This window comes from Sinocyclocheilus grahami, unplaced genomic scaffold, assembly GCF_001515645.1.
Source record: "Sinocyclocheilus grahami isolate Dianchi unplaced genomic scaffold, SAMN03320097.WGS_v1.1 scaffold475.1, whole genome shotgun sequence".
In the NCBI taxonomy this organism is placed as follows: Eukaryota; Metazoa; Chordata; class Actinopteri; order Cypriniformes; family Cyprinidae; genus Sinocyclocheilus; species Sinocyclocheilus grahami.
The window spans coordinates 784,802-800,350 of NW_015505654.1; the positions used below are offsets into that span (position 1 = coordinate 784,802).

A 15,549-nucleotide genomic window follows, 5' to 3' on the forward strand; every position below is an offset into this window, starting at 1 on the left:
GTGCTACAAGCAACACAATATAATTTTGCAAAACCGTAGCCACGGGAATGTTTTTTTATGATTATACTGTTTAATAAACCTGCAAATGCAGGAGAAAAATAAATATTTTTATAGCTCCTTTGGTGTACGTGTCACCTGAAAAGTGCAGCAAAATGTTCCCAGAGCAGAGCATATCAGGTTTTGAAGCAATTAAGCAATAGCCAGTCATGTATTTCTATTAAGCTTAAAATACTTTTGTGGTGATTTAGGAGAAATATATAAGTCAAAGAAAGTAAGATGAAAAAAGTGCTATCTTGAATAAGTGTAAAGGATATGAGGTGATAGGCTGAGTGGATTGATTTAGCAGAAGAGTGAGTAAACGAGAAAGGGGAAACCAAGAATGCAAAGGAAGTGAGGTGCAGTAGGGAATTGTCTTCCACAAATCGATGAACATGGTGAGAAACAAGCAAAGATGAAAGAAAGCTTTATAGCGGGAAGAGGATTTTTGACCTGACACCATTTCACACACATCCTCAGGATGTTCTGTATGTTACATATACGTCAACACTCATGTGTAAACACATATCTAGCAGTTAGGGAACGGTTTCATAAGTATCATCAGTGCAGAAATAAGATACATTCAACAACAGCTGCACTAACTGCCATGGAGTGTATTATTGGTCATAAAGAGCAAGAGAATGTGGCAGGGCCATCATGGAGTAAAATTAGCCTTGTGCTAATATGTGTGTGGAAGTGAAAGAAAGACCAAAAGAGAAGGAGAGGGAGACAAACTGAGACAGGAAGCCATGTGTTGTGGAATGTGAGTGCATTATGTATTTGTAAGCATAAAGTAAACATCCAGAGGACAGTAATACTAAATTCCAGATGTCAGTGCATAAGGGTAGAAGGTCACTGAATGGCCTGCTGGGACATAGAGACAAACACATCAACAGATATTGAAGGTATAAATGGCAAGCTTTAATGCAACTAAAATAAAAGAGATGAAATGCTTAAATCCATTGGTTCATCTCACTTGACCAACTCTGTTAAATGAACTGAGTCTGACAAGAGTACATCGGGTTTGGTGTTCAGTCTTCGCAACCTTCTCTAACTCTCTCTTATTGGCTTGTAATTTCCGATTTCTACCATATTTACTTTCTCATTGGATGGAATGTTTTTTTTCCCAAGCAAACAGAATCTTGTTTCCTATCTGAGGCGTGTTGACCTTGCTTCTGAAGTTTGTTTCCTTCCTCACCATATACAGCACATCCAAAACAGTGCCTCTTGTTAAGTACAGACTTGTTAAGTTCAGACTGGTCCTGATGTCACAGATGCATTGTACTGTATGTCACATTGCAGTATTGTTGTTGTTATACCAATACATTTCTGAGAGAAATATATAGCTAGCATTTCTGCCCTCAGGAGGGGCTGTGAATCGAGGAAGGAAATGAGCAATGTGATTGAAGTTGACCACATACCACAACAAGAGCAGCACTATGAGATATTTAAAATCTTCCCTATTTCATCACAGATGGAAAGGAAACAAATCCCCAATGGCAATATATTCTCATAAACCTAGCATATCCAAGCATACATATTGCTATTTTTTGTATATACACAACTCATTACATTTGATGTCTGTATATGCAAATCCATATGCTGTGACATTCGTTCAGTTAGTGTCCCTTTGCTGACAATTGTAAAATTGTACCCGTATTACTCACAAATCCCTCAATTACAACACTCTACACTGAGCAGTTATGAATCATCGATATCTCTGAAAAAAAAATCAGATAATATACTGTAGAGCTGAAAACACAAGCTGATAACAGTGGTGTTACTAAAAGGCTTTTGGAAGCATAGATTTTTGCATTATTGCAACAAGCCCAGCAACAACTCCACAGTTAAGATGATTGAAAGTACAATATTGATTAAAATCATAAAGTCTACTGGCAGCGTCCTGAAAACAACAACAACCACAAAAGAATTTCATAGTGAAGCAAATGTTATGCAACATTTTTTTTTCTATTGTGTCCTGCAGTGTTATGCACCATTCAGAACTGAATTAATGTTTTTTAAATTAAAATTACATTTCTTCATTTGAATTGTGGTGGCAAACAGGATGCAGAATTAGAACTCAAATTTAAAAGGAAGAAGAATTAAAATAAATTAAAATAAAAAACTAATTTAATTCCATTCATAACAGATATTCGTATAAAATAAATGTATATATACTTGAAAAGCGCAGTTTGACAGGACAAACTTTAAATGGCTTAAATGTAGGCCTAATGGACAAAGAATGATAGAACTATAAAATATTAGATAGAGAGACAGACAGACAGACACACACACATCAAGTATATTGACATTGGCATGTTTAGATTAAAAAGTACCCACACATGCCGTAAGGGTGGCAACAATATAATCACCAATTGCATGAAGCATGTGAAGTGGTTTGTCAAACAAAGGGTTAATCTATAAAGTAGATGGCAGCTCATTCCTAAAACAAGCCATCCCCATCCCTTAGCCAATGTGAGACAGCGCATGGCTCATGCAGCATCTACACAGCAGCACAGTAAGCTGGATTAACCTAAAGGATTCTTGATCACAACAAGATTACATACACACAAACACATGTCTTCATGAAGGCACGGCCCATTTTATCTGCTGACAGAGACACATTTTGTACTGAGCAGCTGACCAGAGATCAGTTTCCGAGAAAAGGATAAAAAGATAGAAGATAAAAAGTTTAAAAACCTATCCAAGTGAATAAGGGTTGTTAGCCCTTTGCAGTGTCTTAAGGGGACAGTTCACCCCAAAATGAAAAATCTGTCATAATTTATTCACCCTTGTGTCATTCCAAACATGTAAGACTGACTTACTTCTGGGGGGGAAAAATATATTTTGAAGAATATGGGAAACCTAACAGTTAAGGTTCCAACCAATTTCTATTGTATGGACAATAAAAAAACCACAATGGAAGTCAATAGGAACATTAACTGTTTGGTTTACCACATTCTTCAAAATATCTTCTTTTTTGTTTCACAGAAAAAAAAGCCATACAGGACTAACAACGTGAGGACGAGTAAAAGATAGAATACACATTTTTGGGTGAACTATCAATTTAAGCGAACCGTACTCAGCTCATTTAAAGCAGATTTATTATGAAAGTGATTTAACACCTAGCAGGTCTACTGGTGTTTATACTTGCTAATAATAATGTAATCTTTTACAGCACACTGGTGGTAAACCTATAACTGGACTCAAGTGTATATTAAAGAGTCTACTTTAAACGCACCCATAAAAACTTCAATTAAATGTAATTGAGATAATGGTTAATACAGCAAAGTCCCTTTAGTGCACATCTAAACCCAAACTATGTCACACCAACAACAAAGCTTTACAAATCCAAACAAAGCAGCCCCATGTGCTTCATCTGCTTCAGCCCTGCAGCTAAAGTCATTTTACAAAGAGGGCCCTCTTGCCTGAACTTGACCCTTCTCAGGTTTAACTATGAACTATGAAGAATGACATCAGGGGTTTGTACCAATGACACAAGCAGAGGAAAACAGAAGCAGACAGCCTGTGCTTCTTAACACCTTTGTCGGCTCACGTGGACCTCAGAAACTGCTACTACATGGATAGCAGGAGTCAGATCGATGGAGCTGGAGGCTGACGCTGCATAACTATTCACAAGGAAAATCTATTTCCACCAGTGGAGCTATAAATCTAAAGGAAAGGTTCAGCGATGATGCAAGCAGAGAATTGTAGCTCATCTATTTCACAGGTACTGACAGATACCTAAGCACTAGATCATGAAGAGGTGCCACTTCATTGCGGGGAGGTTAAAGGAGGAGAGATCTGAAATTAAGGGTTTGTGAAACTGGAGAACAGGTCAAAGTTTTGCAATATGGACATAAATCATGTTTTAATAAAAATAAATGAGTAGTATAAATGTCATCACATACCTGGGCAGCAGCTCCATATAACGCAATTCTGCATTACTCTGAGGGAACGTTATGACCTTCTGAAAAGGTCAAACCCGTTTTATTTTTCTTTTGTTGTAAAGTTCATGAATGTGATTCTACAAGTCTGCAAATCTCTAAAGTCTACAATTTGAGAATGTATTTAACAATTAACCAACTCAATCATATTGCTTTTTCGAGTACAGAATCAAAAACTGGCCATATAAGAGCTCTTGGGTCACAAAAGCTGAAGTTTGAATCCAAGTCATGTTCCGAGTGGCCAACTAATATATTGCTTGATATTTGGCATGCATATTTTTTTCTAATTGGTTCATTTACAATTTATTTAGTTCTAATTATTTGAGTTAATATTATGTAAAATAAATATACATTTAATTGCAGCAATTGTTATGCTTGCGTTATTTACTATTTTAAATATATCTCTCTAGATATCGGCACTGGCCATCAAAAAAGCTATATTGCTTACTAGGGATGTAACGATTCCCTCAACTCACGATTCGATTCAATTCACGATTTTGATTTCAAGATCCGATTCACGTTTTTTTTTTTTTTTTACAAAATGAGATTTAATACAAATTATAAATTAAATGTGTCCTTTTATTATTGCTTGGACAAAATGCTGCACGTTTCTTTGTGAAATTGAAATATAACACTATAATAGTATACTAATATAGCACTTGCATATTGTTGCTCTTTTGCTGGTTTGGATAAAAGAGTCTGCTAAATGACCAAATTTAAATGTAAATGCAAATAACAAAACTAAATTAAAATTTTAAAACAACCCCCAAATCAAATAAATAAGTAGCACAAATAAAATAAATCTCTTCATATAAACAAACTAAGGCTTTGTCTGTGCTCTTTCCTTTTAAAATTACAGGCAACCACTGCATTTTAATCTTGATCCAAACAAAGATGCTGCATACATGCAACATGAGCAGTTTTTATTCTAAATTAGATTGTATAATTTCGAAATTTGAAGCAAAAACAGAATGATTTGACTTCAGTTTTGTGAAACTATCCATAAAAAATATCTGCATGAAACCGAAACAGCAGACGAGCTGAATGAGATGCAGATTCATTCTCTGCCAGCAGGTGGCGCTTAAAGCCTTTCCGCTGTAAACAAAGCAGCGCTGCAATTATGAACTTTAATATGCATTATACAGAGGCAAGATGAAAAGAAAAAATACCATGTACACTTTTCTAAAGACAGTAAGTTCCCCCCAGACATATATTCATATAAACTCCTACCCCTAATTGAATCGCGATTTGTTTAGCATCTCAACCAATTTGAATCGATTTTCAACCGGCTCGTGGTTAATCGTTACATCCCTATTGCTTACCACTTGTCCCGATCCCATTCCTCCTCACTCTCTCCATCACTTTATCTCTCGCATCACTAAAAAGTCTAAAAATAAATCTAAAACACACCCCCAAAATAAAGTGCTATTAAAGTTCTACTAAATCAATTTCATCCCCAACGTTAAAATGTACTGGCAGTGCTGAAAAAGTGGTGCTGTGCTGAAAATGAGCAATAAATCGAACATGAACATCCAGACAGGTCGCACATCATCATCGGAGGAGGACGAGGGCTTCTCTTCAGCTGTATCTGATAAGCTAAGCGCCCAACACTTCAACAGTCATAATCCTGGAGCCCGGCCAGATGGTTCCCGTCAAACTGTGCTAAGGATGAACAAACAGCGTAAAGTACATTATCTCATCCGTGTTGATTGAAGCTTTTGAGAAGCAACAGCAAATTGTGAGCTGTTCTCTAGAGAGTGGAGATGTGCCGGTTTGTTATACTGAAATGACCCTCCTGCTGTTCCATTCGCCCCGCTGTCCAAAACTACCAATGTGATGCTCAATTCAATTACACGGCCAAGCGGGCTCCATTCGCTTCCTCGGCAGGTGACTAAAGGGAGTGGTCACTGCATAAACACCTACATTATAGACCAGCAAGAACTCATCCAGCTGAATATTACTCATTTTATCACAACATAAAACTTTTTGTTTGTTTGGACTGTAGGGGGAATTGGAGTAAAATTACAGTGAGTTGTTTCGTTCTTAGGTTATCTTGGGTTTCTTTCAACATGGACAGCAGCTGACTGGGCACCGCAGAGCAGTCAAGCTGCTCTACAAATTAACAGCATTGCTTTCCCATCCAAACTCAGCACTCCCGATCCCGATCCCATGAAGCAAGTCATATGAGTCCAGAAACAGCAGCCAGATTCAGTTCAGGCTAAATTAGCTAGTTCTGCTAGCTTACACAAAATTAAAAAAAATAATCTTGAATAGCAGTTAAATGTGAGATGTTATTTAATAATTAAATTGTAATAAATACTACTGTATAATAATTTATATAAAAAATTGTGGATTATTATTATTATTACAAAAAATAATACAAATATTTGATAATGATAATAATAATAATAATAATTTTATACATCTATCAGATTTCACCACAAAGCCTGTTCACACCAACATAAATGTTCGGTACAAAAATTCATGATTTTAGCATGTAATGTCTGTTTAGACAAATGTGGGGTGAAAAAATAGGCTGAATGAAAATGCAAATTCACTGTCTGACAGTAGGTGATTCTTATAGAGAAGCAGAAATTTCAGCACTGCCCAATGTCGCATTTCTGGCACTCACTAGTCATGGAGAAGAAATTAAGTTTTTACGTTTTCAAAAAGCCATTTTATTTCCTATGGTGTTCATCAAATAACACCAAATACAAGAGTGCAGAGACAAGAGAACGGTTCCAGATTCTTCCTCTGCTATTCACTGTCACTTAGCAAAATAGTCTGTTTATGAATGCCACCGTGTTGTAGTTTTATGTAACAACAGCAGCTCGATGGCTGCATGTGACCAAAAGTGCAAAACTTATTGGTTGGTCAGTTTTCTTCTTAATGTGATGGAAAAGAAATTAGACCACCTTTCTGCAAAAAAAAATCTGTTGCATTGACAGCAAGCAAATTTTTCATTCAAATTAAAATAATTATTCCACTGCATTTTTACACTGATTGTTCATCTTTGCGTAAACAGGCTTTTAGAGTGTATATCTTTTTTTTTATTTTGTGAGAGAGGCAACATGTACAGACCCATGAGTGTTGTTGTGTTAAGATGTACTGAAATGAAAAGTCTTGTCAGTGAATTCAACAGATTCAGCAGGTCTCATCTTGGAGAAATTAGGCAAATTTTCTAAAAGCATATCATCTACCATGCCTGAGCAGGGCAGGGAAGATGGGCTAGGTAATAAAGTATGGGGCCAGGGTGAGAGCCGGCAGTTTCCACTAAAACACTGGATGCAGGGAGGTGTTTTCCAAAGGAAGCTGGCTCGAGTCGAGACATTTGGCTGGTTCCTGCACACAGAGTGTCTATTCAGCCCTGTTCCTGCCTACACCAGAGCCCGGCCAGGAACGATAGCGGCTGCACTGAGGCGTGGGTGACCAACTACAATGCCCTCTTTCACTACCAGCCTATGCCCTCCTCCTAATACCCCACCCAGCCTGGAGGGCACGAGGAGTGCCAGAGCCTTGCAGATACAGGGCCTAGTCACGAAAAAGTGGTTACACTGAGGCTCCTTGAAACCAAGAATGTATCTAAATCATGTTGAGAACTGGGTTATTTGCAAAGAAGTTAAGCATACAGTAGTGGTCAAATATGTACTCTCTCTCCATTTCTTAACATAAATTTGGGTTCCTTAATTGCCACTGTTACCTTTGGCTTGCTTGGCTTGCTTGGCTTGGGTTTAAAAGACTGAACATTCAGTAATATCCTAGATTTGACTGCACTGACACTACCGGATAAAAATTTAACTTAAACTGAATTCTGTAGAACAGAACTGAACACTTCTATTCGGTAGAGCTGCTTTATAGCTGAATTGAATTGAATTGTGCAACTTTGACAGTGTATTGAACTGAATTGAATCAACATTGAATTAGCTTGAGCTGAATACAGACCCTATTACCTTTTTAGAGCTGCTTTACAGCAGAATTTAAATTTGTATCATATTTTTTGAAGTAGTTTACATCGATTTATTTTCCTGTTTATATGCTGAAGGTGCTTTGAAACAATCTGTATTGTGTAAAGAGCTATATAAATAAAGGTGACTTGACATAATCCAATAAAGATGTCTGCTAGTGTATAACACTGAGTTTTAAACCTCACATTCCATGATTGACAAAGCTACTTAAATACCTCTCCAGCTGAACCAACAGTATGAAAAGGAGACTTTGCTTTTTCTGTGGATGAATGAGCAAACGACACAGTAAATGGCTGTGGCATGTGCTCATTGATGACCTCTAACCTTATGAACCCTGAAAAGAGTCACATTTGGCTCAGGCTGACCACTCGAGTTCATTCATCTCAACAAAAGGCTAAACTAAGCTCAGCATTCCAAAGGCATATTTGATATTTCGTGTGGATGTTCAAACAAAGAAATGGGTGGCACGGTGACATTTCATATGCCCCATTATGCAATTAAGAACTTGTTGGGAGGTTAAAAAAAAAAAGTCAAGATCCATCCACTACCGGGCCAAACATGACACCTGTACCTGCTGAACTGTGGAGATTATCTGAGGTGGATTCAGGTCACACTGGGGTTCTGTGAGGTGAGAGGTCTGCCCTTTCCCAAGCATTTCATCATGCTCCTGGCTGGAGTTCAAAGACCCACAGGACATCATGTGTGGAGGCCAAAGTTATGAGGTCTCTAGCACAATAATGTTCTACTGGGGTCATTTTAGTTGCACAATATACCATAAGAACACACAAAGCAGGCATCACCCCTGCTGGGCTGGACACACAAAGGCCACACTGATCCACCTGAGGGGAAGAACCCTGGTAAGCACACTGCCGAGAGAGTATAGAGAGACCTCCGTATCTGCTACTTTGTAAACAAGCGGTGTGAATGGAAAGAAAAATCACTAAATCAGGGCTGTCCAAACTCGGTCCTGGAGGGCCGGTGTCCTGCAGAGTTTAGCTCCAACTTGCCTCAACACACCTGACTGGAAGTTTCTATGCCTAGTAAGAGCTTGATTAGCTGGTTCAGGTGTGTTTAATTAGGGTTGGAGCTAAACTCTGCAGGACACCGGCCCTCCAGGACCGAGTTTGGACAGCCCTGCACTAAATCAATGTAACTTGCTCAGTTCATGTTATTGACTCATTCCACAGAAATGATGACAGTGAACTGAAGAGATAAAAAGATCACATTGTTGCTCTATATCATTATGTCCTTGAGCACATCTGTGAGACTGTCAACTAGAATAAGAGCACAATGAATTTCCTTGCTACATGGTAAAAATGGATGTAACATATTTTGTTGATTATTTTTCCCCAAAAAAGTATTTTATGCTCACCAATGCTGTTTATTTGATAAAAAATACAATACAAATATTAAAATTGTGGAATATTATTACAATTTAAAATAACTAATTTCTATTTTAATATATTTTAAAATGTATTGTAAAACTGAATTTTCAGCAGCCATTAACTCCAGTTTTCAGTGTCACATGATTCTTCAGAAATCATTCTAATATGATGAGTTGGTGCACAAAAACATTTAATATTATTAACAATGTTGAAAACAGTTGTGCTGCTTATTATTTTTGAGGAAACTATGATAGATTTCAGGATTTTTTTTTTCAGGATTCTTTGGCAAAGAACAGCATTTATTTTATAAGGGAATATTTTGTTACATTATAAACAGTGACACTTTTGATCAATTTAATACATTATGGAATTAATGTCCTTTCTAAAACAGCTGGTGATGGACTAACATTAGATTTGACATCTTTCAGACTTATGCAATTAATTTCTGTACATTTTTATGTTTTCCTCTTTTGTGATGTTGTACAAACAGAATGGGAGATTGAACATGTACCTCTATAGAAGTTTACAATCCCAGAAATGTAGAAAGAGTCCATATTGATATTGCTTGAGCCAGTGTTGCTGTTGTGGGGCTAGTCTGGATGCTCAAACAAACAGAATAATTTTCTGTATAACATGCTGCAGAGGCACAGTTTTACACTTTTCAGGGAAATCAACCTACAAATGGCTGATTTATATCTGCCTCTGCATATTAAGGTGGATAAAGTATTTTTAACATAGAAAAAAAAATCAGCTGTATAGTGTACTATCAGCAAGCTAAATATAGAGAAAGCGACCAAATAACCCATCAACCCTCAGGCAGAGACCGGAGAGCAAAAGCAAACCACAACATTAAGCATTACCTGAGGGAGCAATCACTCCTCACAAAGGCACTTTCATATCTACAGTATGCTATTGTATGTGTGGTCAGGCAGTGAGGGTCAAGCAGTGATGACATCATACCAGCCAATCACTCTCATTAAGTTCAGCCATTTCCTGTTCCCATCACCCATCACTACGAGCAGGCTATGAATCACAGCTTTGAAGCAACAAAAGGACACCAGGAAAGGGTTCTCCTGGTTTTCAGGAGAGACAGAGACATCGTAAAGGAAGGACACAGAGAGGAATGTTCACATAGTGCCAAGAATGTGGCAGCCTCGATTCTGAAATGGACTTGTTAAAACAGGAAAAGACTGACTGCAACTGTTAGCGCTAACAGTAGTCCCCCCCAGTCATTCAGAAACCCACAGGTTCCTGTCTCTGCGGCACTGGAGAACATATCACCCCCTTGTGCAAACTCTGGCTAAGCAAAGTTATTTACCATTTTATGCTGTCAGACAGCCCAGAAAGATTTTCCTCCTTAAATGAATCTTTAAAACAACAATGGAGTTCACAACCTTTTACTGCCATCCATATAGCTGTTGTTTTTCAATATCTTGCACCATGAACATCTGTTACTGCCCCCATCCCATCTCTAACCAATTAAATTGTAAGCTAAACAACGTATGCCACCAACCACAAAATAATCAATTGAACATTTTATACATACAAAATTTCAAATACATTTTTTAAAAGCATGCAATTATTGTGTTTTATTGATCAGTGATTACTGTCATGACAAGTTCTCGTGTCCAACCCAAATTCAGAAGGAATCCAAACAGTCCACAGGTAACAAATCCTAATAGGGTTGCAGTGAACAAGATTTTGCTAGATCATACAAAGAGTTAAATTTTCACATGAAGAGCACATGGATGATTTTAAACATTGAGATTCTTTCAAATTGACACAGGATTAAAGCTAATTGCCTTCTGAGAATTCAAGACTGCCAACTTTGAAATGCATGACCATTAATTATTTAAATGCACCAGGAATTTATGAAGATGTCCTATAGCTCAAAGAAGGCGCCTCCATGTCCTTTCATTATCACAGGCTACTAATTTAGGGTCACATTGCAGGAATACTGAGCACATAATCTGATAATCTGGCGAGGAGAACAGGCACACTGGAGGAGCGAGGTGTGAGCTCAGCATGGGCTATAGGAGAAGAGCACAGTTTGGTCACCAACACCACACAAAACCCCACAGAGCTCAGCACAGCGACGGGGGCTGAGGCAGTGTTCAGCATGTCATTCAGTGAGATACTGAGCGTTCCTAACACACAACAGCTGCAGGACAAAAAGACACCTATTATATTTCGTAACCAAAGGAGGTTTAAAAAAAAAAAAAAAAGGATGGCATTTGATATGTATAGTTATCATATAGTTTATCACGTGGCCCCTGCTTTCTAGTAGTAAATTAAAAATGTACACCATGATCCACCTACTTAGTAAATCAGGATGAAAGGTATCTGCCATACAACACTAATGTCTTGAAGCAAGTAAGGGGGCTTGTTTCCACACTTCTCGTAGATTGTTCACACTGATAATATCACATAGTGTGCAATTGTTTCTAAAGATAAGGCTAGTCAAATGTCTCTGTGGAGGCATTTTGCAAAAGAGCTTACATTCATTTGTATTTTTCATACTGGTGCTTATGAGTCCGGGCACAGAATACCAAAGAAATCATAAACCAGGCACAAACGGTCCAACAACACACACTTTAATCCCATGAGACTTTGTCTTGTGTGGCTGCAGCTGCAGAGCAGGACCACTGGAGAAACAGTGCTGCTGCTTCTCTGTTTTAAACATTACTACCAAGACTAAACACACTAAACTGACACAAACAATCAAAGACATTGTACATCAACATCACTGTATAAGAGCAGCTGTATAATACAGCACTCTCAGAGTTTAGACACAACCCAACCACACTGGAAAACTGGCTGAGCAAGACAGCATAAGAGAACTCTCACACCTCATTACAAAATGCATTTAATTAGATTTTCACAGACTTTTAAATCTTAATTTTAGGCCAAAAAAACATTTTTTTTTTAAACTTTTGTAGAAGAGCAATGACATTTATTTTTAGTTATTTTACTTGGAAAGCACTTTTTTTTTTTTTTAAATGTGCTATTGACACAGTTTGTATTATTTTGTATTGCATTTTATAATTATCATCTGATTGTTTAATTAAAACGACTACTAACATCATCCAGACCTACTTCAGATGTCCAGAAGCCTTTTAAAGTAATTCAAAAGATGCATAAAGATCAAGTCAGGTTATGAGAATACATTTACCTTTAAACTCAGGGCAATCTGACGAATGTATATCATATTGAGATCCTCCAAAATACGAAGTTTCTCCTCCATGTCCGCGAGTCTGTCTATGGGCATCATTCAAGAGGGTATCGGCTCCTGATTTAAAGTTCAGACTCCCACTGCTCTTCAAACCATTAATCTGTCTTGAGAGTTGAGAAACATTTTTTGGAAGACGGGAAGAAGTATATGTCGAGTAGCCAATATGAATCACACGATCCAGACTTCAAAACGCATCCCACAGCGTATCCCAGAAAATCAGTTTTCACATCTCAGACCAGTTCCATGTGTCCGAAAACAACCGTTCAGGAGGAGTCACGCCTATAAGAGCAAATTTAGCTGAAGACAACAAAAAAGAAAGGCAGAGGAATAAAACGCTCTCTGCCTTCACAACAATAGCGAGTGAATCCAGTAGGCTAATTGAACGCTCTGCTACATTAACAACAAAACGACTTTCCTAACACCCTCAAATCATGTTCTCCTCATTCCGTCAGTATAATGGGCCATTTACATGCAGTTTCCTTCTTTGTGTCCCTCTGTACTGATGTAAGTGAGTGTGTGTGTGTGTGTGTTCTTGTAGTAGGACTTTTCCCACAAAAGGGCATCACACAGTACGCGTGGACCTCCGCGTCGCGCGCTCATTCACCAGCTCACAACACTATAGCACAACTACCGGCGCGACAGAAACTACACGCCCTTCAAAAACAAATATTCGAATATCAATTCTCGCAATCGCAAAAGCATCTACATAAGTCAGGATGGGGATTTAAAAAGTTACTAAAAGACCCGTGACAAATATACGGCTAAATAAAAAACCACAACAGCCTCTAAGGCGTATAAGAGTATATCTCAGGCTGCAAAAAAGAAAAGAGAAAACGCGGCCATGCATGCTTTTTTTTTTTCCTTCTTGTTTTCTCGTTATATCGACATAACGAGAGTTGTTTTCTCGTTATAAAGTGTTGGAAAGGGAAATTAAAAATAAGGAATTACAATTTATCAATATTTTTTTCGGACAATCAGTATCAAGAGCTCTGTATGTTAAAATATCAGTTGCATCATGAGATTTATAATAAAAAGGTGGAATATGCACTGTATAGACTGAAAATAAACTTTTATGAAGGGGGAGCAAAAACAGGGAAATTACTAGCTAAACAATTGAGAGAGAAAAAAACACCCCCAACACAATACCAGTAATTAAACAGGGAGATTTATGGCCAAAGACATAAATAAAACGTTTTAGCAATATTATGAAAAATTGTATAGGCCTACTTCTACTATAACACATATAAATGTGCTCAAAATGAGATTAAAGATTTTCTGTCAAAGTTCCTAGATTGCAGCCTGATCAGGTGGAGGAGATGGAATCACTCAATTCATTAAGTGAGATAAAAAATAATTTCATCAATGAAAAAAGGAAAATCACCAGGTGCTGATGGCCTGCCTGTTAAATACTATACAGTAAGGAATTTGTAGACGTTATAGCCCCAATACTTAAGGTGTATCAAGAAATGTTTAGGAAGCAGTGGGCACCCCCGGCACTTAATGAGGCTCTTATTTCTTTAATCCATAAGAAAGTTAGAGACACAACAGCCCCCTCAAATTTGAGAAATATCAGTTTGTTAAATGTTAATCTGAAAATGTACAAAAATGTTAGTCTGTTGCCTACAAAAGGTGTTACCAAACATTATTCACCCCAACCAAGTGGGTTTTATAAACAATAGAGCTTCCTCTGACCATGTAAGATTATTGTTTCGTTCAATTTAGACATGCCAATCCAAACATACTCCAATAACAGCTATTTCTCTTGACGCAGAGAAAGACTTCGACAAGGTGGAGTGGCAATTTTTATATTCACAACCTTGCCACATTTTGGCAACATTTTATTTCATGGGTTCAAATACTATAAAAAGAACCAAAGGCCGCGCAGTGAGCACTAATGGAGTTGTATCCCCCTTTTTTAATCTTTCAAAAGGGGGACGCCAGGGGTGTTCATTAAGCCCACTCTTGTTTATAATTTTTTTGGAAATACTGGCAATTTAATTTTTGCCAGCGATGGCCCACCAAATCAACTATGTACTAATGATGCTTCCAGTTAAATTACCAATTTCATTTTTTTAAACAATTTGACAATTTAATGAAACATTTCTTGTGGGATGGGAAAAAGGCAAGAATTAATATAAAGTTAACTGCCCCTATGAGAAAGGAGGGCTGGGTTTTCCTGATTGTAGATTACACCATTTGTCATTTGCTTTTGAAAAAAGAGCTTAATATTGGAATGGGGAAAAATATAAAACTGATTGGATGAATGTCGAATATAAAATATGTTCAGCCTTTACTCCCATTGGAGTATTTTCTCAGTCTGCTTGAAAATACCACAAACCCTGTTCTTGTTCATTCTAGAGATGCTTGTATTAGAATTCATAAAATATTAAAATTATCTCACATATTACAGAAATATTCTTCATTATGGTTTATCCCAACAATTCATATTGGTAAAAAGATGATTTACTGGAAGTACTGGCCCCAGCACGGTATATGATTGATGACTTATATGAGGATGGGGTGTTAAGGTCATATGGAAACTTAATTAAATGTTATAATCTTGTAGGAAAAGAAAACTTTTGGAAGTTTCTACCGTTACGCAATTGTATATTGTCTAAAGTTGACCCTGTGGTTGACAATCCTATCATAAGTTAGTTTGAAAAAACACAAGAATCTCATAAATCCTCACAATTATATAAAACGGTAAACTCTTTCAGATACAGTGACTTGGGAAATTTAAGGACCATATGGCAGAGGGACATTGGCAAAGAAATTGACTCAGAAAAATGGTCCAGCATCTTGGTGGGGTGCGGTAAATATATAAAAGAAGCAAAGGGGAAGTTCACTCAATATAAGATTCTTCACAGATATTACCACACTCCGGTAAGACTTTACAAAATGAAACTGATGAAAGACAATGAAAGACAAAAGTGTTTTTTTGGAGTTTTGGTTCTTTGCCACTGTCGCCTTTGGCTTGCTTAGTT

At 37.4% G+C, this 15,549-nt stretch overlaps 1 protein-coding gene across 2 annotated transcripts in view; it reads right to left on the bottom strand.

Moving 5' to 3' along the window:
- LOC107553604 (rhotekin a) overlaps positions 1-15,549 on the bottom strand; it is a 109,276-nt gene that overhangs the window by 48,559 nt on the left and 45,168 nt on the right. Inside the window, exon 1 of one of the 2 annotated variants that reach the window (XM_016235890.1) lies at positions 12,506-13,082. The exons of the other annotated variant lie outside the window; for it this stretch is intronic. Within the exon in view, the coding sequence (XP_016091376.1) occupies positions 12,506-12,604 (99 nt within the window). The 5' untranslated portion in view covers positions 12,605-13,082. Of the gene's footprint in view, positions 1-12,505; positions 13,083-15,549 lie in introns of those variants that run through there. 2 annotated transcript variants of the gene reach the window in all.